The sequence below is a fragment of the Callorhinchus milii genome, unplaced genomic scaffold (genome assembly GCF_018977255.1).
Source record: "Callorhinchus milii isolate IMCB2004 unplaced genomic scaffold, IMCB_Cmil_1.0 Scaffold1, whole genome shotgun sequence".
Lineage (NCBI taxonomy): Eukaryota > Metazoa > Chordata > Chondrichthyes > Chimaeriformes > Callorhinchidae > Callorhinchus > Callorhinchus milii.
The window spans coordinates 47,721,348-47,746,061 of NW_024704742.1; the positions used below are offsets into that span (position 1 = coordinate 47,721,348).

At 36.0% G+C, this 24,714-nt stretch overlaps 1 protein-coding gene across 1 annotated transcript in view; it reads left to right on the forward strand.

The window, feature by feature from the left end:
* Positions 1-24,714, forward strand: part of wdr19 (WD repeat domain 19) — a 53,627-nt gene that overhangs the window by 25,063 nt on the left and 3,850 nt on the right. The window contains exons 15-34 of the mRNA XM_042341427.1: positions 831-980; positions 1,130-1,277; positions 2,024-2,228; positions 2,312-2,471; positions 4,722-4,832; positions 6,267-6,376; positions 7,057-7,114; positions 9,491-9,637; positions 10,933-11,015; positions 11,894-11,977; positions 13,451-13,597; positions 13,894-14,018; positions 15,247-15,356; positions 16,162-16,230; positions 17,073-17,150; positions 19,388-19,484; positions 20,681-20,805; positions 22,114-22,195; positions 22,989-23,139; positions 23,821-23,944. Of these exons, the coding sequence (XP_042197361.1) occupies positions 831-980; positions 1,130-1,277; positions 2,024-2,228; positions 2,312-2,471; positions 4,722-4,832; positions 6,267-6,376; positions 7,057-7,114; positions 9,491-9,637; positions 10,933-11,015; positions 11,894-11,977; positions 13,451-13,597; positions 13,894-14,018; positions 15,247-15,356; positions 16,162-16,230; positions 17,073-17,150; positions 19,388-19,484; positions 20,681-20,805; positions 22,114-22,195; positions 22,989-23,139; positions 23,821-23,944 (2,364 nt within the window). The remainder of the gene's footprint in view (positions 1-830; positions 981-1,129; positions 1,278-2,023; positions 2,229-2,311; positions 2,472-4,721; positions 4,833-6,266; positions 6,377-7,056; positions 7,115-9,490; positions 9,638-10,932; positions 11,016-11,893; positions 11,978-13,450; positions 13,598-13,893; positions 14,019-15,246; positions 15,357-16,161; positions 16,231-17,072; positions 17,151-19,387; positions 19,485-20,680; positions 20,806-22,113; positions 22,196-22,988; positions 23,140-23,820; positions 23,945-24,714) is intronic.

Consider the following 24,714-nt stretch of genomic DNA (forward strand, 5'->3'; position numbering starts at 1 on the left):
GCTTCTGAAATGCAATGTATATACTGTATTACTGGGTAACATTGATGCTATTCATTTTCAGTTATGACACAACTTGAAAATAAACTGGTATTTAAAGATAAATTCTTTTTCATGTTAAAAGGAAACCAAGTCACAGAAATTCTGAAACGCGTTGTAATTTAAAGCACATTAATTTGGTTCCCAGTCTAAGATAGTCCATGGCTGGGAAGCAAATCTGCTACCACATATCTGCTAATATTACTCTTGATCTTGAGAGGTTTATAAGAGCACGTGGGTGTCTTTCTGTGTCTCTCTCTCACCCTCCCCCCCTCCCCCTGAAGGAATGTTATGCTCTTCATTTGGCATATGCTCCTGTCTGAAACATAGTTGTGATTGAGAACTTGCCATGAAATAAATGACTGATATGCCCTGTGAGTCGCAGAATATATAATCATTTATAAATAAAATAAATAAATTTTAAAAAAAACAGACAACAGGGAAATGATTAAAAACCATGTAATTTCTAGTTTAGTCAAAATTAAGAAATTACAAACCCATTTTAAAGAGCTAGTGTAAAACAACAGGCCCAGAATATTTAGAAGTCTATAAACAATGGAAAGTGAAAATCTGGAAATTGTAAATTTATTGCAAGGTTACAACCTATTTCTCAAAGATGTTTATCTTGTATGTTACGCTGTTGTTGTAATTTTTGTATTTCTTTTGTGGGTCCAAATGTTTGTTTGGTTTCATTGTTTCCATTTTTTACTCATCTTAGAAACTAAATAAAAAGTGCCAAGTATTCAAGTCGTGTACTGACAGTAACCAATTTCTCCATAATTTCTTTCTGGTAGACTGGCATCATTCAGTACTTCTACATTGAGGACTGGCAATACGTGAATGAATATCGGCACACAGTCAGTATCCGTAAAGTTTTTCCAGATCCCAATGGGACCAAATTAGTGTTTGTTGATGATAAGAGTGATGGGTTTGTCTACTGCCCTGTAAGTACACCTCTTTGTATTGCAAAGCTACTGAGACAATCAGTTTTTGTATACTAAAAGATGTTATAGTTCTAGAATATTCCCGTTTTGTGTATTTTACATTTGAACAGCAGACTGTTTCACATTAACCTTTGTCCTGTGTTTTAAAGGTAAATGATAGCATATATGAAATCCCCAACTTTTCTACAACTATCAGAGACATTCTCTGGGAGCACATTGCAGTGGATAAGGGTGTCTTTATTGCTTATGATGATGATAAAGTGTACACTTACATGTTTCACAAGGACACAATTCAAGGTAATGTACAGTCGTGGTTTAATGAATTAATCATCATAAAATTGTTGAACTGTAGCTGGGATAACCCTATTTAAGCGCTCAGGGATGCTACCCTGAGTGAAGGGTGCTATATAAGTGCAAGTTGTTGTTGTTTTCAGGATTACAGAGTATGTACCTTCCAATGTGAAAGCTGCTATGTAAATTTATTGTGTATAGCAATTATATGAATAAACTTACACAGTGAAACTAAAAGGAATTCACAAAATATAATATTGATATCCATTGATTCATTTCTTCATTCTTCACATACTCCACATTAAATTGCTAGCGTCCAAATAACAGAAATTAAGAATTTTATTCTCATGAACCATGTATATATGTGGTCCACATGTGTAGAGGGCATGTTTACATCCCCTCATCAGTTCTTTTTTATTCATTATCAAAAGTAATTCTGGTACTCTGAAGTATGGAATTTAATCTGTCAGCCCATCTTGATTCATAGCACTTTTGCTTCTTAGTCAGAAGGTTATTGGTTCCCACATCAGGACTCAGCTCCTAATCCCATATGACACTCCATTGCAGCGCTGATTTTTTTTTTAGAAACTGCTGCATTGTTAGAGGTGCAGTCCTTCGAAGGATATGTTAATGTAGGAGTAGATTAACAGTTATTTTCAGGCTTTTCTTTTTACTGTAGTCGTATATCCTATGTGTCAAATATCCCTGATGCCACAATAAACTTTTTATGTTCAACGTTTCTTTATCCACAGGCTCCAAAGTGATAATGGCAGGTGGTACCAAACTTCCTTTTTCTCACAAGCCTTTGCTTTTGTATAATGGAGAATTGACATGTCAGACACAGAGCGGGAAAACCAACAATATCTTGTTAAATACACACTCATTCTTGAATGGTGTTAAGGACATTGGGCAAATTGAATTGCAAAAAATGCTTACCCAGAGTTTAATGCTGAAAAGGTAAGTTAGTAGCATTTTCCTTTGAATTAAATCTTGTGTATTTTGATGATTAGATTCTGGTTATCTGTTTGTGATTTCTGCAGGTTCACTGAATCATGGGAAATATGCAAACTACTTAAGGATCCCTCCACATGGAATGAACTGGCTCGTGCCTGTCTGCACCACATGGAGGTGGAGTTTGCAATCCGTGTGTACCGTATGATTGGAAATGTAGGAATGGTGATATCACTGGAGCAGATCAAGGTTAGTACTGATCATAATCTGCTAAAGTATCTTAGTCATTTCAAAATAACTTGCATTTATATAGCGTCCTTCATGCAGGATAGTTTCTTGGAGCACTGATTATTTCTTATTGGAACAGTCCAGTGCAGTTTGAATTGGACAAAGCTCATTTATGTCACAATGATGCTGCCTATTCAGTAGGTTAAATAAATGCTTCTATTATTATATCAGTCATAAACTGCTGTGAAATTAAATAAGTGGGTGCCATGAATATATTGCTTTGACAGATTTTTCACATGTCCATATTGCCATTTGATCAACTGAGTAACATCTGGATTTAGAAATATACTAGTGATTCACAAACTACTTGTTCAGAGGTAGATGTTTAAGAATTGGAGCTGTTTAGGAATGTAATGGTATTTTAAAAGACTAAAAAACATTAAGTACTCAATCTGCTTCTGTTATACACGTTTACAGTCTAAAATGATCTAAACTTGAATGTTGTATTGGTGTGCCTGGACAATAATATAATAATGCAGAATTTTTTAAAAAAATATTCACTTCCATAGAACATATTACTTTAACAAGGTTTTATTATTTATTTCAGAATTAATGGCTATTGCTCAAACAATTGGCATTTAGAAAAACTGTCTTCTTGCAGGACAACACGTTGCTTTTTAATGTTGCAGTTTTATTCCTTCATCTTGTAGCACATCAATAGAAATCAGTACAAAAATGAAATTTTTGAGAGATTGTCAAAGATGACACCTGCTATGGAAATGATGACATAGCAGTAGATATAGCTGTTCCAGGTTAGCGGGCTCTGTCTGCTGCAACCTTTCCACAACGCAGATCATTATAATTTACTTTAAAACCAATTGCACTTATTTTATAAATAAAATTAGGAGTTGATAGTAAAATATGGAATTGCAGTACTTTTTTTAAAACTGAGGAATTACTGTATATATTTTTTAAAAAATCAAATTTTACCAATGCTTTTGATATTTTTCTGTTTTAATTAAAAATGGACACATTTTGTATTTAAGGTCTAAAGTAAAAATACTGGATATGAGACGCACCACAATAAAATGATCAGAAAAAACAGAAACCGTCAAAATGATGAACATGTAATGGAAGCACTTAGGAGATTGCTTTTAAACCATTTTGGGTGGCATTGAATACTTACATTGTGAGTCAGGAACAAAATGTCAGTCACCCTGGAGGCATAGAAACTCACCAAATTATGTACTCAGGAGTGTGCAAATGGTGCTGTTTATGAATTCACCACTAGGTGGCACATATCTTACATTGGCTGCAGGAATGAGTTTTTGGCAAAGATCTTGTGTAATTTAGTTCTGCAGGTGTTAACGCTGACCAGGACTAAACCTACTCTGGGTGGAAATAATATAGAGGGACTCCTCTAGGGATTATTGCTGTTCACAATAGCCATCAATAATCTTACTTGGACCTCAACACCAGATGACCTAGGTTTAAAATGATGATGTGTGTGTTGCGAAATGCTGGAAAACTGACTGAGCAGCCGTGTTGGAAAAACCTCTAGTGAATAGGGAGTAAAATGATAAAGTGATCAAGTTTGGTAAACAACTACATTGTCAGATTAAATATCGTTCAATGTGTTCATCACAGAGTAAAAGCAATATAGTTTCAAAAACAAGCTCTTTTGGATCAGGATAATGTCTGTGGCTTGAATTAAATTATTTTCACTTTCATTCCCTGCTTATCCAAATTTACCACAAGAATTCTAATTGTGTACTTATCTCGTCCTGCTTGTCGACCACGTGAAGCAGTGGTAAACATGGAAGAATCACTCATTTGCACAGTCTCCCAACATTATAACCCTACATACCCACCATTGTGATTGTAAATCTAGGTGTATTTTGTGCCATGTATAACCACATTATAAGTACTCTTAATTGCAATAATGATCCTTACATTTGGTGAGCACCTTTCATGTCAAGAGGACATCCCAAAGTGCTTCATGGGGTATATTGTAAAGTGCAGTGTATTTTGTATTTTGTGGTTGAACGTGGCCACAATTAATTATGTAATTAACCAATGAAAATAAGTGAATTAAAAAATCTTTTTCATTTGTTATTAACTACATAAATTGAGCACCTGTAATTCCCTCTGTACATCGAACATCATGCACCTGTATTTACACATGTTGCATAATAGACCATCACTAAAATTAATAACCAGTAGAATTTTACAAATGATGCATTCAAATAAGCTTAGTTTTTACTTTTTCAGGGAATAGAAGATCACAACCTTCTAGCTGGGCATCTTGCAATGTTTACAAATGATTTCAACTTGGCACAGGATCTTTATCTGGCATCCAGTTGCCCAATTGCGGCCCTGGAGGTAAGGAGTGTGTGTGTTTTCCTGTGAAACATTGCTACTAAGGTCATTGACACTTTTATCTTTTAAGGGGACAGTTACAAGAAAGTAATATGAAGACCTTTGATAATCGTACTCAGAATGCTTTCCTTTCATACATGGTGGAAATTCGATTTGCTTTTATAGAAAAGTGCACAATTTATCAGTTATTATCTGCATGTATGGCCAAACAATTTGCTAAGATGTCAGTGTTCTGTGATAATAAAGCAGCAGATTGGAGCACCTGAATGATAGAGTGGTAACCCACGGGTCCACATGAGAGGGCAGCCGAGTTTGAGGGGAGATAAAACACCAGAGTATTTTATCACTACGTGTATTTTTAGAGGGAGCAGCTAAATGTTGATTACAAACGTTTTTTAGATCAGTGATCTGTTGCTGCTCATACAAGAGAATCAAACAATGATTCCTAAGTGGGCCGTGCATACGTCAAAGTGCACGATGATTAGACAACTATTTGCGAATTTCTTAAAGGGACACTTTACCTCTGAAGGTCATTTACCTCTAAAGAAAGATGGAGATATGTTGTATGTAGAATAAATGAAGAATTAGTGTGGCATGAGGAAATTAAAAACAAGTATGTACGCTTGTCTCATTTTATTTACTTTGATAGAAATTAAATATTAGTTGAGTTAACTTGTTGTTTTAGTCTGTCAACCTATAGAGATCTTACAGGGTTTATGGTCTGTCTGTTCCTGTTTTCTAGGTTGGTGTCACAAAGATTTTTTTCAAATATTATTGGAAAAATCAATAACTAAGGAACAATTTGCAGCCTTCAACACTGTTTTCCTAGCTATTATGTTACTATCGTGAGCTTAACTGTTGTTTGTGCCAATTAACACCATATTTAAAGCAGAGAAATTGATTTTTTTTCTGACAGGAGTTTGGCAGTTGTACAAATAGAAATAAAGGCTGTGCTGTATAAAAATAATAGCTAGGAAATGCTATTAGGCCCCTGTTGTTGATTTTTGAATGAGCGGCATTTATGTTGGGGTTGAGAATAAAAATCAATAGTGCATGATAAATGGACTCCAAGTTACTGTATTATATTTTGCAAGCAGATAGTGCAGTGAGCAACAAAAGTATCTCCACATGTTAATCGTAAACTGGCCTCATTTCAGTATGTAAGACGTCCCTGAATCTAAAGCTCAGATAAATTTCATAAGCTTTGGAAGGTAAAGGGAAACTTTACCACAATTCTAATGCACATTGACTATAATCACCCTGACTTAGAAGGTAATTTAATGCAATAAATATTACTTTGAATTTGATTACGCACAATGCATAATCCCTTTACAAAGTACGTTCCCTTTTTTAAAAAAATCTATGATTTTTTATTAAGCAATTGAGGTATTAATTTCTGTATTTCGTTCGAGTTATGCAATTTTTGTCATTTGACAGATGCGGAGAGATCTCCAGCACTGGGACAGTGCTCTGCAACTAGCTAAGCGTCTGGCTCCTGACCAAATCCCTTTCATCTCCAAAGAGTATGCAATTCAGCTGGAGTTCACGTACGTTAAAAGGAAACTTTATTTTGTGCTGGAAAAATCTCTGAAATGCTAATTATTTTTCTCCCCAAGATCAAACTGATACAGAAAGCATAAAACGTTGGAATTTTACTTTGAGATTTCTAGCTTTTATGATGACCATTTAATTAATTGCCTTCACTGATCAGAAACATCTTATACTTTTCCTGTACTAAACTTTGCCAGGTTATATTTTAGTATTGGGTTTGTTAGTTCTCAAAATGTCATTATACAGTGTATGTGTGTATATATATATATGCGTATATGCATATCCTTATATATATTTAGCATAAGGCAGCTAAATTGGTTTGGCCTTCCCAGGGTTAGGGAGGTGACAGGGTTTACTAGTCCTGGTCCTGTGTGTGAGAACCGGGTAGAAGTGAAGTGAAACAGTGATGCCTCCTACATTCAAATGGCCTGCCAACACTCACATAGGGATGAGTGGGGTTCCCTAGGACAACCAGAGCCAGTGGAGCAGCACACCAGCTTGAGGAGGCTGGGACAAGAAATAGAGGCAAATGCCAGTGGGGAGAAAATTAGACATCCTTAATTTTTTCAAAATAATATCAAAAATAATCATTGCATTGAAGGGCTCTCATTGAAAGGGTAAAATGCAGGGCAGTGCAGTATTATTTCATGCTTGTCACAGTGACTCTGTTTTCCAGGGGTGACTACATGAATGCATTGGCACATTATGAGAAGGGAATGACTGGAGATAATAAGGTAACACATAATAGAAAAATTGTAGCTCTTAATGAAATAATAAAGCCATTATGTGATTACATTGATGTGTTTTGAACACTAACGTTTTGTTTTATATTGAAATGAACTCCTCAGCCAATTTTAAACCAGAAATATCATTGAATCATTGAAGTACTGAACAATCAGCTTAATCTAATCAATATGTCATATTCTGAGTTGATTTTGAAGGTCAGGAGAATTTTTTAAAATATTGATTTGGAACTGATTAGATACGTTCAAAGTTTACGTAAGAATTTGGGGCTGTCTGCTTTTTGGATTCTATATTCTGTTGCTTTTCTGGTGTATTGACGTCCTGTATATTTAATTTGAAAAGAGAAGGGAGTTTCTCTCAGTGCCCTGGTCGACATTCCCAATCTGCCTAATAACATTGGTCATTCATGCCAGGGCTGTTTGTACAATATATGTTAATGGCACATTGCTGTGTGCAAATTGGCTTCCACGTTTGACTACAAAAATACAGTCAATTCACTTTACATCCTGAATCCTGACTTTGAGACGTCTCCCTGTCATGAAAGGCACTAAAGGATTATTGTTTATTTTATTGTTTGTTGGGTTCTATTTTTCAATGGCATTTAGTGGATATGTTAATGATTTACATCTTTGTATTTTTAACTCATTGTATGTGTGTGCTTCAGACTATTCCTTATTTGGTTCTTGTGGAAAGTGAAACATTATAGTGAAATAGATTGTTACTGAACAAGAGTAGTCCATTGGGAAAGATTTTTACTTAATCGCCAACCGCACCACCATGTAAAGCAGAGATAAGTAAATGGTGTGCTTTTATCTATATCTGGACGTTTTATACTGGGCCTCCAAAGAGTTTAACTGAGATTTGTGTAAACTGACCTTAGTTACACTTTTCATTTATTTGCATTTTGTTTGTATGGTGAAAATGATTAATGTGTTCAGAAATGTTGTGAATTGTTCATGTCAGAGTACATTATATATCAAGATTCCTGGACAAACAATTGCATTGTATTTAAAGGATAAGCTAAATATTAAAGTATGTTCAATGTAAAAAGCTCCCAAATCAGTTTGGTTAAAAATAAATGGAAATAATCCCTCCTATTTTAGGATAAATATGTTATCCTATTCCTTCAGAATCACTCTTCTGGAACTCAGATTAGACACAATATTGCTTTGTCAGTTGCTATTAATAATACGTTTAGACATTAAGTGACTCCATATGATGTAGCCTACAACATATTTTTTTTCAGTTCTACATGGCAGCAGGCAGTTTTCCATTCTGGAATTTAAACATTTCCTAACAAGATGGGGTAGGGTTTTGTCCTACACTGAAAGTACTTCTCGACCACATACCAACCCTTACAGTTATTTCTAAATGCCTTTGGCAAATTGTTGCAATGTGGACCTTAGACACTCCAAAGCCCCACCAAATTTAATGACATAGCCTGTTGCTTGCAAAACTGTTTCCTTTTCATTGTTTCTTGCCACCTGAATATTAACACTTTACAATAATAAGTAGAGTCCCATAACTCAGCGGTTAGAGCACTCGCCTCACAAGCGAGAGACCTGGGTTCGATTCCTGACCGGGCAAAACGTTGGGCAAGTTTCCTTACTCTACACACCTCTGTTTACCTAGCAGTAAGTAGGAACCCAGTTGTTAGTTGATTGACGCATTGCTTTTCCAGAGGTAATAATTCTTTCAAAAATAAATTGATTACTTCAATCCAGGACTGTTTGTGGGACACTGATGTGCGCAATTGGCTGCCGCGTTTCGCCCAAAAAATATACAGTTAATTCACTTTAAGTTATATTATAATAGTAATAATCCTTGCATTTGACATAGCGCCTTATAACGTCTTCTAGACGTCTCAAAGCGCTTCACAGAATATACTGTGTCATGTCATTCAACACTAAAGTTCCCCTCTGCTCCTGAAGCTATCAGTGCTGTCACTACCATCTTGATATTTGGATCCCCAGAGCCCTCTCAAAGTGCCACCTATTGAGACAGATTTTTATTAAAACTGAACAAAACCGACTTCTTTTTGAGTAATGAATTTTTGAAGCCAAAATCCCTTTCACTCCACCATTTTCCCAAGTCCTCAGGGAGGGAAGGGTAAAACTTCTTTATACTAACTATGGTTGAGTTAGAAGAAATCGCAATTCTAAACCTCTATTCCTGTCAACCTTTGCCACTATATTCCTAATTCTTAAATTTACAACTCTTGTGCATTATGAAGTTTGAGTGATCATTGCTGATTTAAACATTAGTACAGGTTCTGTGACTAATATGTATATCTGCAAAATTACATCCAGTAATTTAATTAGATTCTCTTCTATATGTTTTTCTAAATGTGTTTTCTTTCTACTCAGTACCTTGATCATGATGAAGCTTGTTTCGCTGGAGTTGCACGAATGTCAATACGAATAGGTGATATCCGACGTGGCGTCAACCAGGCAATTAAACACCCCAGCAGAGTACTAAAGAAAGACTGTGGTGCCATTCTAGAGACCATGAAGGTATATGTGTCTCAATCTCAGTCAAAACTAATAGAGACAGAGGAATGAAATGTCTTGTAATCAATCTCTAAACCAGTTAATCTAGTTAACCCCAATGTTATGAAGCAGATTCCATCATCTCGTGTCACTTCTCAAAAATGTTTCTAATGCAGAACTTTACAGAGAGCGTCTGTTTTTGTTTTGGTCCAATAGATATCTGACACATGATAAAGAATTTTCAAATCAAACTACTGAGAATTTCACATATGAATGGAGTCTGTTTGTTCGGTGTGGCACTCTCCCCAGTAGGATGCACTGTGTTTATGTAATTCTGGATTATTAGCTGCAATTTGGCAATATTGTAAATTTAAGGACCTCAGAGTGTATATTGGTGTGCTGCTGGAGTTTTACCAGCAAAAATGCAATGGCTGTTTGTGCACAAGTTGTCTGTTGCTTTCAAAAATATATAGGCACTTCATTTTGCAGCAGTTGAGTACCTTTGGCATTACAGACACTATATCAAATTCAAGGATTATTTTATTATTAAACCATGCAGTCTACCATTGCAGAGAACCAGTAATATTCCCATTGCTTGTCCAAATAGGACCATCCTACCCATTAAGACTTTGGCTTCCAGAGGTATCAGGAACAGAGTGGGAAGAATCCAAGCTGATTGTGATGTGGAGTCCTGTAGCTCAGTGGTTAGAGCGCTCACCTCGCAAGCGAGAGACCTGGGTTTCCCAGCAGGGCTAAACCATGGGCAAGTTTCCTTACTCCACACATCTGATAATAATCCCTCAAGAAAAAAAAACAATAATAAATTGGTCACTTCAATCCACAACTGTTTGTGGGACACTGCTGTGCACAATTGGCTGCCGCATTTCGCCCACAAAATAGTCAATTCACTTTACAGTATATTCTGTGAAGCACTTTGAGACGTCTAGAAGACATGAAAAGCGCTCTATCAAATGCAAGGATTATTATTATTATTATTGCTCCTCTGCCAATGCGCCAGGCTGGCTAGATGTTTTCTAACAGTACCTTGGAGTACTGGGAACCTGCTTGTCTTAGGAACTGGAGTCCCTTGATTATGATCTTACATTGGCAGGCATTTCATCTTGAAGTCAACTCAGAATATATCAACAAGATGATTGGTCTCATAAGGACAAGAAATTGCACTTCCTTATAATTACTCCACATTCCCTTTACAATTATGAGACAGAGTTAAAATAGAGTTCAGCAGGATTTACACAACACTAATTTTCAATAAACATTGAAATCTTAATGTGACTGTATTCTATGTTTGTACCTCACAGCAATTCTCTGAGGCTGCCCAGCTATACGAGAAGGGACAGTACTGTGACAAAGCAGCATCTGTTTACATTCGTTGTAAAAACTGGTAAGTCGGTTTTTGGTTTTTTTTCATGAAAAATCTAATCAACATGTGTGACATTTAGGTTTAACAGAACCTTAGAAATAAATTGACCTGTTTCCACTTTTGTCATACTGAAGGAGTGACATTAAATATCCTTCTCATTCATTTACATAGTAACATAGGGATTAAAACGTTAGTTTTTCCAAATGTATTCCCTCCTTTATTTCATGAACATTATTAGATGTGTTTTTAAAAAATGTTGCTCCCCAACCCATACCTGGTAACACCTAAACCTGACTGAAAAGTCCAGTGGGCTATCACCTTATTCTTGCTTATTGAAGATAATACAGTAATCCTTGCATTTGACATGCAGTAAACTCCTGATAACTCGTCAGTCCAAGCGGAAGGACTCAGTGATGAATTGTCCAGAGTGCAAATTAGACATATGTATAAATACATAAATACGACCGGAATATTGACAGCAAAATGTCTTAAGTGTAGTGACAGTTCAGTTAGGGTCAACTTATCAGCAGTTTATTGTAGCACCTTCCATGTTGGGAAGATGTCTCAAAGTGCATTACAGGATTTACTAAAAAGATAATCTTTGAGTGGTAAAAAATACTTTGAGTTTATTTGGATAACTTTGGAAAGGCACCCAAAAGTAATCCCTACAATGCAGAAATATAATGACAGCACAATATTTATATTCTTTCTCCCTTTCCTTCCTTTCTAAAATCCGTTTAATACAGAACATTCAGAATATTGCAACGTATTCATTTTATTTGACGGTTGACAGTTGATTGTTTGGGCTTAAAGAAACACTCAATGTAGTTAGTGCTGTGGAATATGTGAGGGAAATGCACTACAGTTCCAACAAATATCAATTTATTTTTTCAATCCAGGGCAAAGGTTGGAGAACTTCTCCCTCATGTAACATCACCCAAGATTCACTTGCAATATGCAAAGGCCAAGGAAGCTGATAACAGGTACAGTGCATGTACAGCAAGAATGTAGTTACTGAAGCTAATAATGTGTAAAGATCTGGCAGGTTTGGAATTCTTTTTCATCTCATCCTCATTCCAGATTTGAATTAATAATAATAATCTTTGCATTTGATATAGCGCCTTATCACGTCCTCAAGAGATGTCTCAAAGCACTTCACGGAATATACTGTAAAGTGTAGTGACTGTATATTTTGTGGGTGAAATTAATACTTCACCTTTTGGTCTGATATGTCTAATATTCTCCATTTTGTAAAATGATTTGGTTCAGTGATAAAAAGAACATTTTCAAAAATGATTATTGAAGCTTGATATTATGATATTATAGATATCACATACCTCTCATAATATTTTAAATTATCTTTCTAAAACGGCTCTAGAAATAAATATTAATACAGTGGTTGAAAAGAAAATGTCTGCTGGAGCTTTTTTCCACCGAACATTCTTCCATTTTACAGGGGGTAGTATCCCAGAGCGCTAGATTTACTTTCTAAAGCAAATCTGTACAATGTCCTTAAATTATTTGCACTCATTCGGCCATTTTGATTCACTATACAACAATACTGTGTTAAGTAAATGTAAAATGGTGCCATTTTAGTTAAAGATTGCTTAATTTTATCGATAGATGAAAGTTTGACCTTCGCCCCTCAGTATAGTATTTGGTTTTGCACAGAAAAAGATAAGATGGCATGACTGTGGTCAACAGTTAATCAATAGTGCCATTGAATGCTGTTTACTAAACATTTATGATCGTAGTGGTCTAAGGTAGTATGCTCATAAAGAAATAATTTGAAGATCACATTTCTCATAACCGTTTGTAGGAGAAAATTTGCAGGAAACCACTAAATGTTTTCAATATTTTCTATTCCATGTTCATTTTGTAGTTATCACCTTTATCCTTTAATTCTACTTAACTTGCTTTGCTTCCATTAGTTTGCATTTGTCTCTATTCACTTTATTACATGCAATCTAAAGAAAAGATAAGGACTTTATCTTTAATTAGCAGGATTGGTTTCGTTGGCATCCAGATGCCCTCCAAAATTTAGTATTCATTGATTTTAAACTGCTAAAAGTAGTTCTGAATACGTCAATGCTTTCTGTGCAAACTAACATGGCGACAATAAAAAAAGTCGTACACGAGTATTCTTGCCAAAATAATGTAAGTATAATATAATAAAATAATAATCCTTTTATTTGATATAGCACCTCATCATATCACCTAACTGTCTCAAAATTTTTCTTTTTAAAAAATTTACTGTGGAGTATAGTGACTGTATTTGTGTAGTTTCTACCCAGAAAATGTCACTTGTATCCTACTTCTACTGAGTTGACTCAATTTGTGTGAGAAACCTTTTAGTCCAAAACGTTCCAGGTTCGATCCTCACTTTCTGACTTGGTGGCAGATCAATGTGTCATTGTTTGATAATCCAGCACCTTTGTATTGTGAATGTTTTCTAGATATAAGGAAGCTGCGATTGCTTATGAAAATGCAAAGGACTGGGACAATGTGATTCGAATTCAGTTGGATCATCTGAATAATCCAGAGGAGGCTGTTCGTATCATCCGGGAAACACAGTCAATTGATGGAGCCAAAATGGTGGCTAGGTAGACGGCTTAATTTATTTCTGTGTAAATTACCTGTATATCTGCAAACGTAATAGCATATAGACATTTAGGACAGTTGAATATAAAAAACATTGAAGGTCACACAAATCAAACCAGCTGCTGCATCGAATCAACAGCTAGTGTTGGAACATCTAATTCCAAATGTGTGTGACTAGTTATATAACAGCATCCTACCTCAAACACAAGCTCAGAGAACGCCATAAAGATATGTATATGAGTATTGTGATATAAATCTGCTGTTTCTCTGTAAAGAGGTTTTTTTTCTTTTTCTTTAGATTTTTCTTGCGTCTTGGTGACTATGGCTCTGCCATTCAGTTTTTGGTCATGTCAAAGTGTAACGATGAGGCCTTTCAGCTGGCACAGCAACATAATCAAATGGAGGTTTACGCTGACATCATTGGTAAATTCAATTTGAGGAGAGGTGGTGTTTGGGTTGAAAGTTACCAGGGCTGACATTGATAGAACATGGATAACACTGACAGTAGTAATATCACCTGGATAAGGCTGAAGGTGATAGAACCTGGACAAGATTTGGGTTTGTATTCCCAGCATTGCTTAGTGAAAATCTCACTGCAGTTTTTCAGTCAGTTTAGAAGATACATTTTTAGACATCTCTCAAATTAACAGTGGACTCTGGATGCCAAACAAATTACAGAAAGAAGGAGTTTAACAATTAGAAATAAAGAAAAAACAATGTAAGAAACTAGAATTACTTACATTAGATGGAGAAAACAAAAATAGAAAAGAATGGCATAAAAAAAAGGCATAAAAGACCAAGCTAGCTGCAGTAAAATTTATGTTTTAGCTGATTATTTTTGGACTATAAGGCTAATAATAAACCAATTCCTAATATTTTATATTTGTTTAGAGTTCTAGACTGAGAAGTGAAATTTCCTAGAACTGATTGTCAGTCTGAGATGAACAAAAAATTTCTCCAATACCATTTGAACTTGGAAACCTTTCAGAAGATGTTTCAGATGGACCAATAAACGTTTGTAGACTGCAGTCTATATCTTGTGAGTCTAATCAACTCAGGGATAGAGTGCAAATCAGTAGGCACTTTGAATCAGTTGTTAGGACTCTGTCTTTGCCAGAAAAGTTCGAAGACCATAATGGGACTTGAGCTCGTAGAGTAAATTGACTCTAGTGCAATACTGGAGAGAGTGAGTGCTTGGTTGGAGGTGCTGACTTTACATGAGACGCTAAACTGAAGTCCCAACTGTCTATTTTCAAGTGAAGTCAGATGGGGTCAAAGATCCCATGACAATGTTCTGGTCCACAATTCTCCGTGTCAGTCGGTGGTCATTCACCTTGTGTGTGAGACCTTGCTGATTCAATGTATCCCATTTGCCTCCAAAAAAGTAACTACATCTGACAGCAATTACTTGTGAAAGATGTTGAGACATTTCAATATGATGAGATATTGTAAAAACACAATTTTTTTCTTTATTGTTATACACTATATTGATCAGACTCTCATTATTGAGTGAATTTCTATTCTTAGGAGTAATATGGAGAACAATTAATTGAGAGAGAATTTTTGAGGTTATTCACAACTTTCTGACTTGAGGGTAAGCAGAGTGCTACCAACCGCTAAACATTTTTATATTGCATGTGCTTTTTTGCAGGTTCTGGTGCCACCAATGAAGACTATCAAAGCATTGCATTATACTTTGAAGGAGAGAGAAAGCATTTCATGGCTGGAAAATTCTTCATGCTTTGTGGCCAGTATCCGCGAGTAAGTGTCCCAAAGGTGTATACAGCTGCTCCTTAATAAGTACAAAACTCTTATGTGCAACCAGGTTCGTGCGGCATAAATACCTATAATAAATGGTTTTGGAACATGCTGCAATTTGGGGANTTTTTTTCAAATATTACTTCTTTGTTGATATTACTTGATTTAACAGTTGAAGAGTTCCAGGTTGTACCAGATTCTTGAATTCAAAATCAAAGATTTGAAGCGAATAATTGTTTCATTTTAAACTATATTCAGAGCAGCTCTGTTACAACGCGTTTCGTTATAGCATTTATAACACAAACGGATGTTGACCCAATTCACTGCGTGTGTGTCTCTTTAGGTGGCAGGCTCACTTCCTGCGCACCAGCCATCTCCTCTCTGTGCGGCATGCAGCAAGTGACATCAGCAGTGACCTAATGACGCAGTTGTCAGGCTTTTTTGAGATGTGCAGGAAGTGAGCTGACCAGAAGCGATTATGGCTTCATTAAAGAGTAGGTTGGGACTTTATGGAGCCCCAACTACAACCTTATCACAAAGCTCCACAGTAGAATTATATGTAGGGATCCGACAAAAAATGTGCAGATAAAAGTGGACTTTGAGCTTCAGTATGAATACAGTATAATGCATGTATTTCAGTTCAGTTTTTTTTCAATAAGAATTAATCAGCTATACACGCATTTATTATCTGGAGAGTTGCGTCAGTTTACAGTAGTTCTTATTTTTTTAAATTGAAATCTACATTCAACAATAGACCAATAACCGTTAATCTGGACAGTACTCTAAATGTCACTTTTTGGTTCAACAGGCTTTGAAGCACTTCTTGAAATGTCCAGTCACAGAAGATGGTCAAGCCATTGAGATGGCAATTGAAGGGGTAAGAGCCAAATTTCTGTTGCCTTTGAAGCTTTATCCATGCAACAAAACTCTGGGGCTGCAGCTCCTAGTTTGAATCAAGCTGGCAAACCATTTAGTTGTTCAGGGAGGAAGGGTCCACATACACAAACATATTTTCTTCTTTAAAAAGTTTATTGGATTTCCTACCTTTTATTCTTACATTTATAATTTCTTGTATTTTGATTAATTTTTAAAGGATCTTTTCATTGTTTTCTTAATGTATTTTAATACTGCATGTAAACATATTGTTGGTCAAGTGCACGAGAGATAGAAACATTTCATTGTCTTTTTTAAAATGTTAAACTTTTTTTTATTTAATCTCGCTGCTGTGAGAAGATGAAAAATATAAATACAAGAATCTGGCAAACATACATGTGAAAATTTCACATGTTTTCTCAATAATTTTACTCAGCTAAGTAAAAGTGCCCATCAAAGTGGAAAATTGTAGCATAAACCTAGGCCACTTGTAATAACTGATGTCGTAACATGCACACGTATTTAAAATGCTCATGCAGGTTATTACGTTTAGGACTTTCTCACAATCTAGTAACGCAAATGTGACCATCTACCTTTAAGAAGCCACAATATTGGGTGTTGGTGGATGATAACTGTGACTACTGAGCTCAGATACTATATGATAAGTTCTTCTTTCCTATGAAAACAATCCCCTGAGAAAGAATAGATTGCATGTTCTCTCAGCCTTTAGCAAGGGAAGTAAACAGAGAATTTATATTAAGGGGTCATTGCAATGTGCTTCATTTGATGAATTAATCCAATTATGAAGATTGATATTGTAACTTTTTATAACTTAATCTTTCTTAGGTTGGGCAGGCCAAAGATGAAACTCTAACCAATCAGCTGATAGATTATCTCATGGGTGAAAGTGATGGAATGCCCAAGGTAATTATGACTTTTCAAAAAATATTTTAATATGTTTAGAGTAATTGAAATGTTTTTGTTAGAGTAAATGGGAAGAGATTATTTCCATTGATAGGGGAGTCGATAACTGGGGTACACAGCCACAAGAATAGCGAAAGAAGAACTTAAGAGGAATTTTGTCACCCAGAGAGGAGTTGGGTGTTGAAGGCAAAGTCCATTGTAGCTTTAAGAAGTAAGTAAATAGGCATATAAAAGAGAGGACCTTAAAGTGGTGGGTGGATAAGGCAAGGTGATGGGACTGAAGTGATCTCCTTGCTCTGTGAACTGGTAGAGACTCGATGAGCCAAATGGCCTCCTTCTGCATTGTAGATTTCTGTGTTTTTATGCAATTCTTCCTCCAGAGCCCTTGGATTGTTAGTTTCAAGTTTTCAAGACTCCATTAGATATCTACCATATGGCAGTCAGTTTAATTGTTATACGTTTGCAGTATTAATGCTAATCATTTATTTTCCCCGAGTTACATAATTCTATGTAATAAAGGTTAACAAATATTACTTTGCGTAAGTCTTTAACACTTTTTCTACCATCTCTAGTTAATTTTTTGTTTCGGAGCCTGATAAAAAATAACTGTCTCTAGCCTGACACAAAATTAGTACCTCTAGCCTCTGGTTCTTAAACTACTAAGAACAGTAGCACAACAAAACAACAGAAATTGAATGAAAACTCCCCTCTGGCCGCTCCTCTCACGACTCAGTTGATTAAAGCATTGTCTTAGAGTGTAACTGAGCCATCAAATCTGGAAGATGAATTAGCTGACTTCATCTGGAATGGTGGGGACGTGGCTCCAATCAATCTAAGTAACTCAGCCCGGGCGACTACCTTCTAATTACTGAGCGAGGACCCCTCCTAAACCTTTGTGTTGTGGGTATTTAAGGTCTAGCACAGATAAGTTGTTTCTGACACCTCCAATTGTATAACCTGCCTGTGCTTACTGTCTAAACACCCACATAATAGGTGGCCATCTGGTAAAGGAACCAGAGGGTGATAGATGTCTGTGAAATCACATCCAAGCATGAGCTACAGAAGAGATGTAAACATTCCTATTATAGGAGTTAGTGTTCCATTTTAAAAGACACATTTTCAATCAGAGAAATTAATTTATACCTTTTTTAAATTATATGCCTTATACTAATATGACTCCAGTTGTCTTTTCATAGTCACAAAGTGGTTGAATACTATTCTGACTTCAGTCCAAATAGGAAACTTCAACTTTAATAATTTATATAAAACTTGTAACCCTTTACATTACTGTAGATGTGGTTCCTTGTGTTATAGAAATCCATTTACAGTTTGTGAATCAAACTCACACTAACAGCATTATTCTGATTTTCAATGTATTTTATTTGTTCTTCTGAATGCGCCTCTTCTTCATATCATGCTGATCTCTCATGGGTCTCTTTCTGTTAGTAAACAAGGGTTTGACTTATGCTCCAAACATCATTCTTCCCAAATAATAGAAGTGTTCACACCTGTACTATGATGCCTTTAGGTGAATGAAATGTTCAAGAGGCTTTTTGGTTACTTTGCGTAATCGGCGACTTCAATTAGGAATTTAGAATATGAAACCTATGAAAAAGTCTTGTTTTATTACCAATATAGAGGAATTGGGGCAAATATATGGTCTGCAGTTTTAACATAGTTTGTCACAACTGTTTAATAAACATTTCTTGGATTGCTACATTGGTAATGCTAAAAAGTCTTTTATGAATTTTGGAAACTGAGCATTCTGTTACACTTTTCAGTGCGCAGAATTGAAAGAAAAAATTGACATAATTTATGAAGTTTTAGTCATAAATACATTAATGTTAGCACCAGTTTTTATTTGTAATTATGTTATATAAGCAGTATTATTGACATAATTCAAAATCTTTGGCTTTGGTAGAAGAGATGGCAGGACATGTTTTAGCTCAAATATATGTTCTTGAACATTCTGGTTCAGCTTCTTGTAAGGAGAGAAATACATATTGGACCAAAGAATGTGATTTGCTTGATCAAAAAAAACTATTATGTGAATTTACTAATAATAATAATCCCTGCATTTGATATAAATGCAAGTTGTTATATAGCACCTTATCATGTCTTCGAGACGTGTCAAAGCACATCACAACATATACAGTAAAGTGAATTTACCCACAACTATGGTTGGAATACAAATTGAAAAGTAAACTAAATTTGTTACCCTCTTCCCTCTCATGTAGGATGCAAAGTATCTTTTCCGGCTATACATGGCATTGAAGCAGTATAGAGAGGCTGCCAGGACAGCCATTATTATCGCCAGAGAAGAGCAGTCTGCAGGTAATGATCAAAGGAGCAATCAATTTGTTTTCTCGTAGAGCAAACCCTTTATAGGATACATTTTACTAGTGAACTTTTCAAAATTAAATCATTACATACTCCAGTTTTTATTTCTGCAACTATTATATTTATTATTATTATTATCAGCCCAACATTCTTACTTTTCTCAACATTATAAATGTTTACTCCTTTGTCTTCACTTCTCAAAATAGAAGTGGAGATTACTTTTTTTCTGGGGTACAGTTGACAAGGTTGTATCCATCTGTAAAGCTGGATAGGGAATGATAAGGGATCCATAATTTGACTGCAAGAGGGAAATCAAACCAGACTGGTCATGTTCTCATCCAATCCAATATCTGAACAGGTGCACTTTCCACACGAGTCACTCAATAACGATCAGTGACACTCTTATTTTTACGCTTAAGAATATTGTCTTAAATCGACGATTGTCTTAAGCCTAACAACGAGAGCTTTGGAAAGTAGTATTAAACTTAATCAGAAACCCGATTTTCTGTACTTTTTTTTTGTACTTCCCCTAGGATGGGGCTGAATGGCTAGTACCATGTATAGGTGTATATTGGGGGGGTGGGGGTAATCAGGAGTAAATGTGATGGGCCTCTGAACTTTGTTTTTGCTACTTGCTCCTTCCCATCTACTTATGTGAAAAATTATCCAAACAAAATGATCCATCAAGTAGGTCAAAGTCCCTCCTACATTCAACTCATCCAATCATTTTACTAGGAAACAAGCATCACACACTGCAATAATCTTTTATTGTGGACATTAACAATTTTAAATATATATAACAGATATTTAAAGAACCATTGTTTAACCATATATATAGAGCCATATATGTGGCTGTAAAATATTTCTTTAAATACCTGGTTTTATATGTTTAAAATACATTGTGTATTTTGGCATACAATGACATTTGGACTAAGGTGCGATAATAATCTGTATATATTATCTCGCCACTGGTCACAGAATAGTTTGGTTCTTTCAAAGTAAGAGGAGCCACCACAGCTAAAGTTGGATTCATTTTAGAACAAAACTAAATATTCCGGATACGGCTGCACCGTAGCTGGCCTAGAGCTGGAATCCTATTGGAAATGTAATGGTCAAAGAGTAAACCGAGTGAGGTATCCGTGCAGATAGTCCAGTTCAGGGACTGCAATGATTGTTTTCTTTGTATCCAGGAAACTACCGGAATGCTCACGACGTGTTGTTCAGTATGTATACAGAGCTCAGAGCACAGAAAATCAAAATCCCCTCAGAAATGGCGACAAATCTTATGATTCTGCATAGCTACATACTGGTGAAGGTAAGAAGCTTGGGTTTTCTGTTAGCACAAAGAGTTTTATTCTATAATGAAGATATACTGGTGGGATAAAGCATAAGCATTAGTATATGACTGTGGGTCACTACACATGCATAGTAGCGTGTTCCTTTTTGATCATGCCTTCACAATTCACCACATTTTGCACCAACAAGACTGACCTGAACTGGACTAATTTACTCAGCTTTTTACATTATGCTGCCCCAAGAAGAGCACAGAATTAGCTCAGAATGATTGGCCAAGATTTGCTTTTAGAAATTATAGGGTAAAGTTTAGGATGTTTTAAAGCATTATGGGATAAAATGTGTTCTATTCTTTAAATTAGCGTGAAAGTTTTTTAGTTATTTTTTGCTAGATCATTACAGAAGTAGCCAAGCAGAGGTCCAGGTATTGATTATGAAATAAATGCATGTTGTCCCATGTTAAAAAGTAACTTTTTACCAATCAATGGCTTGGTCCAAGACTTTCGGGGGCACTCTCTTAAAAAGTTCATTTATGGCAAGGAACCATGTTGTGTAACTTTTGCCCCTCCTTGTCAGATAAACAGCAGAAGAAAAATATTAAATCAACAAAATGACTTTAAAAAAAGCTCTAGGGCCCAAAATTTACATTTACACTTACATCTGCTTCAGCGCTAACAAAGTTGGTGACAATCCAGGTCTGAAAAGAAACATATCATTTCTTGTGAGCTGTGAACAACGATTTGACAAGCTAGGACTCTTCAGTCGTGAGAGAAGATGATGCAGAATGGACCTCATAGATGCGTATAACATTTTAAATAGGATTGAAAAAGTAAACCCAGAACAATACTTTAGAATGCACCAAGACAGTAGAACAAGAGGACAGGTTTAAAGTTGTAAGGGGCAATTTCAGAATAGATACCAAGACATTTTTCTTTACTTACAGGGTAATCAACAACTGAAACATGTTGCCAGGAAGGGTGGCTGAGGCCAGAACATTTAAAATACAACTTAATGTTTTAATATTTTTCCAAGTATCAACTCCAGTTGGAAACATGAGAATAAAGAAACCATACAGAGCAAGCATTTTCTTCCTCCTTAGATATGCACGTAGAGGATATTCAATAATTAACACCTTTTTTACTGAAAAAGAATTCAAGAGCTGATTCCTTATATTTTAGTACACTTGCTATCCCTTCCAGCACATATTTTGGAATAGTCATTTGAACAGTCAATAGATAGCACAACAATAAGTACAGAACGGTAGTGTTAAGAATGTTTTTCATTCCTTAAAATATTGCAATATTTGTTTCTTTTTCTTTGTTCCTTCCAGACTCATGTGAAACGTGGAGATCACATGAAAGGGGCAAGAATGCTCATCCGAGTTGCAAACAACATCAGCAAATTCCCATCACGTAAGCATCTAAAGTGAATCTTGGGATTATAGCAACAGTCCAGTAGAATATTACAGCACAGAAACCGTCCATTTGGTCCATCAAATTTACACATTTTTACAACACCTAACCCCAATCTCCCAATCTTTAGAAATACTCTTTTTCAAGCATCTATATAATTCCCTTTGAAAATAATTTATGGACTTTACTTCAACAACATGTCAAAAGATTTTAATTATTTTTCACAAAAAGTTATCTTTTACGATAAACTGTCATGAATCAAAATCTCATTCTTTGCACAGGTATTCCTCAATTCAGCATTCCCCTCTTCATCTAATGGCTGTTTCTAAAACGTGTTGTAATGTTTCACATTAGTGATTCCACCACTTAATTGTGGAATTAAGCTCCAGGTCCATACTTGAACTCCTAGTCTAGACTCACAGTGTAGTATAGTACTGGTGAACCACTGTATTATCAAAAATACCATCTTTCAGATAAGATTTTAGACCAAGGTCCCATCTGCCTCGAGGTGGATGTTTAAAATACAAATTTGAAATGGGAGGCAATTTCCATAGGTGTTCTGGTCAACAGTCATCCAAATCCTTACTGTCTGCAAAATGGCTGCTGCATTGGCTTAAAATAATAGTTATAGGCTTGGCAGTAATTAAACAAGTGAAGCACTTTGAGATGTTTCAGCATAAGGTGCTATAAATACGCAAGTTCTTTCTTTTCCTTCTTCATTGAAACACTTACAGCAGGTTTAAAAATTTTCTCTCCCGGTTGTTCATTGCTGCTATTTACATCTTTTTGTCAGACATTGTGCCTATTCTGACGTCAACAGTGATTGAATGTCATCGAGCCGGACTAAAGAACTCCGCCTTCAGTTTTGCTGCTATGCTGATGAGACCAGAGTATAGAAACAAAATTGATCTCAAGTATAAGAAGAAAATAGAAGCAATGGTTAGGTAAGTGGCAGTTTTTAACGGAACACCTGTATTGTATTCAATTTTTATTCAATTATTATTTTGTAATTAACTTTATTATTTAATGGAGCTCCTCTGTTATCTTTTTGTGTTAAACCTTCATCTGTCGTGCAATTCATGCTGCTAAGAGAATTAGTTCTCGAATATTTTCAGACCATACTTAGCAAAAATCTCTCCATAGTAGGAAATAACTTTATATCATTATGTTTAAGGAAATCATCACATGTAATCTGTTTTACTCTAACCTTGTGTTATAAATAAAACAAAATGTATAATAATAATACTTGCATTTGAAATAGCACCTGATCATGTTGTTGAGACTCTCTGCCCCACTATCGGCGGCCGTGCTTTCAGCCATTGCGCTCTGAAGCTGTGGAACTCTCTCCCTCAATCCCTTCGCCTTGTCCCCTCTACCTCCCCATTTTCAGATCACGCTTGAAGACCTTCCTCTTTGACCATGCCTACAGTCACCTTCCCCCTCCCCCTGGCTCGGCATTGGGTATGGCACTGTGAAGCCCTCCGAGACCCTGTCCGGCATGAAGGGCGCTATATAAATGCAAGTTGTTGTTGCGACGTCTCAAAGCGCTTCACAGAATATACTGTAAAGTGAATCGACTGTATATTTTGTAAGCAAAATATAAAAATCTGACTAATCTTTGCCAGGCGTCCTGACACATCAGAGGTAGAAGAGTCGACCTCGCCATGTCCATATTGTGCTTTTCACCTGCCAGAGTGTGAACTACTTTGTCCAGGCTGTAAGAACAACCTACCTTACTGTATTGTAACGGTGAGTGTCAGAAACTGCATCAATTTCACCAGTGCTTACCGTCCGGCTTACATAGCAGTGGCAAAATTGCTTCTAAATAAAATCTAAAACATCAGAATGTTCTGCAGGAATGTGCTGCGGTTTCAGTGTAAACGATGAAGATAATGAGGAGCACATTTCTTATCGCTGGTCTTCAGAATATTACAGAGAATATTAGTGGTAAATAGTATGCACTGAGTTAAATAACAATGTTTTACAAATCCTTGTGTTCTTTGAGGGTTCATATCATTCTTTGGTTTAACAAAACTCTGCTTATTTATGTATTAGCCAGTCTCCCTTCTCCCAGACTCCCAACATTGATCCAAATGTGCTGAGCAGAGGTCTGGGTCATTCAGTGTCCTGCGGGAAAGCTCCTGACCACTGCTTGATACTTCCCTGGGATGATTGGCTGAGATCACAAACTCATCATGTGGAGAAATGAATACAAGACCCACACACGACAGTGTGTCACAGTACTCTTCATTGTCCTTTGCCAGAGCTCCTGGGATGATACAAGCATAAGATTTCCTTGAAATACTGTGTGTCTTCTTTACAATGCTGCCAGCAAAACAGATTAGTTTTCAGAACAATTGTGGGCTGGGGTTTTTCTACTCTATCAAAACACTAAAGATCAAAATTGGTTTGAGACACTAATGATCCAGACCAATAGTAAAAGCCTACCAGCTCCACGGCAATCACTTGACAACCATCACTCAAGTATATCTGCTTCTCATTTCTCTAATGGAATGATA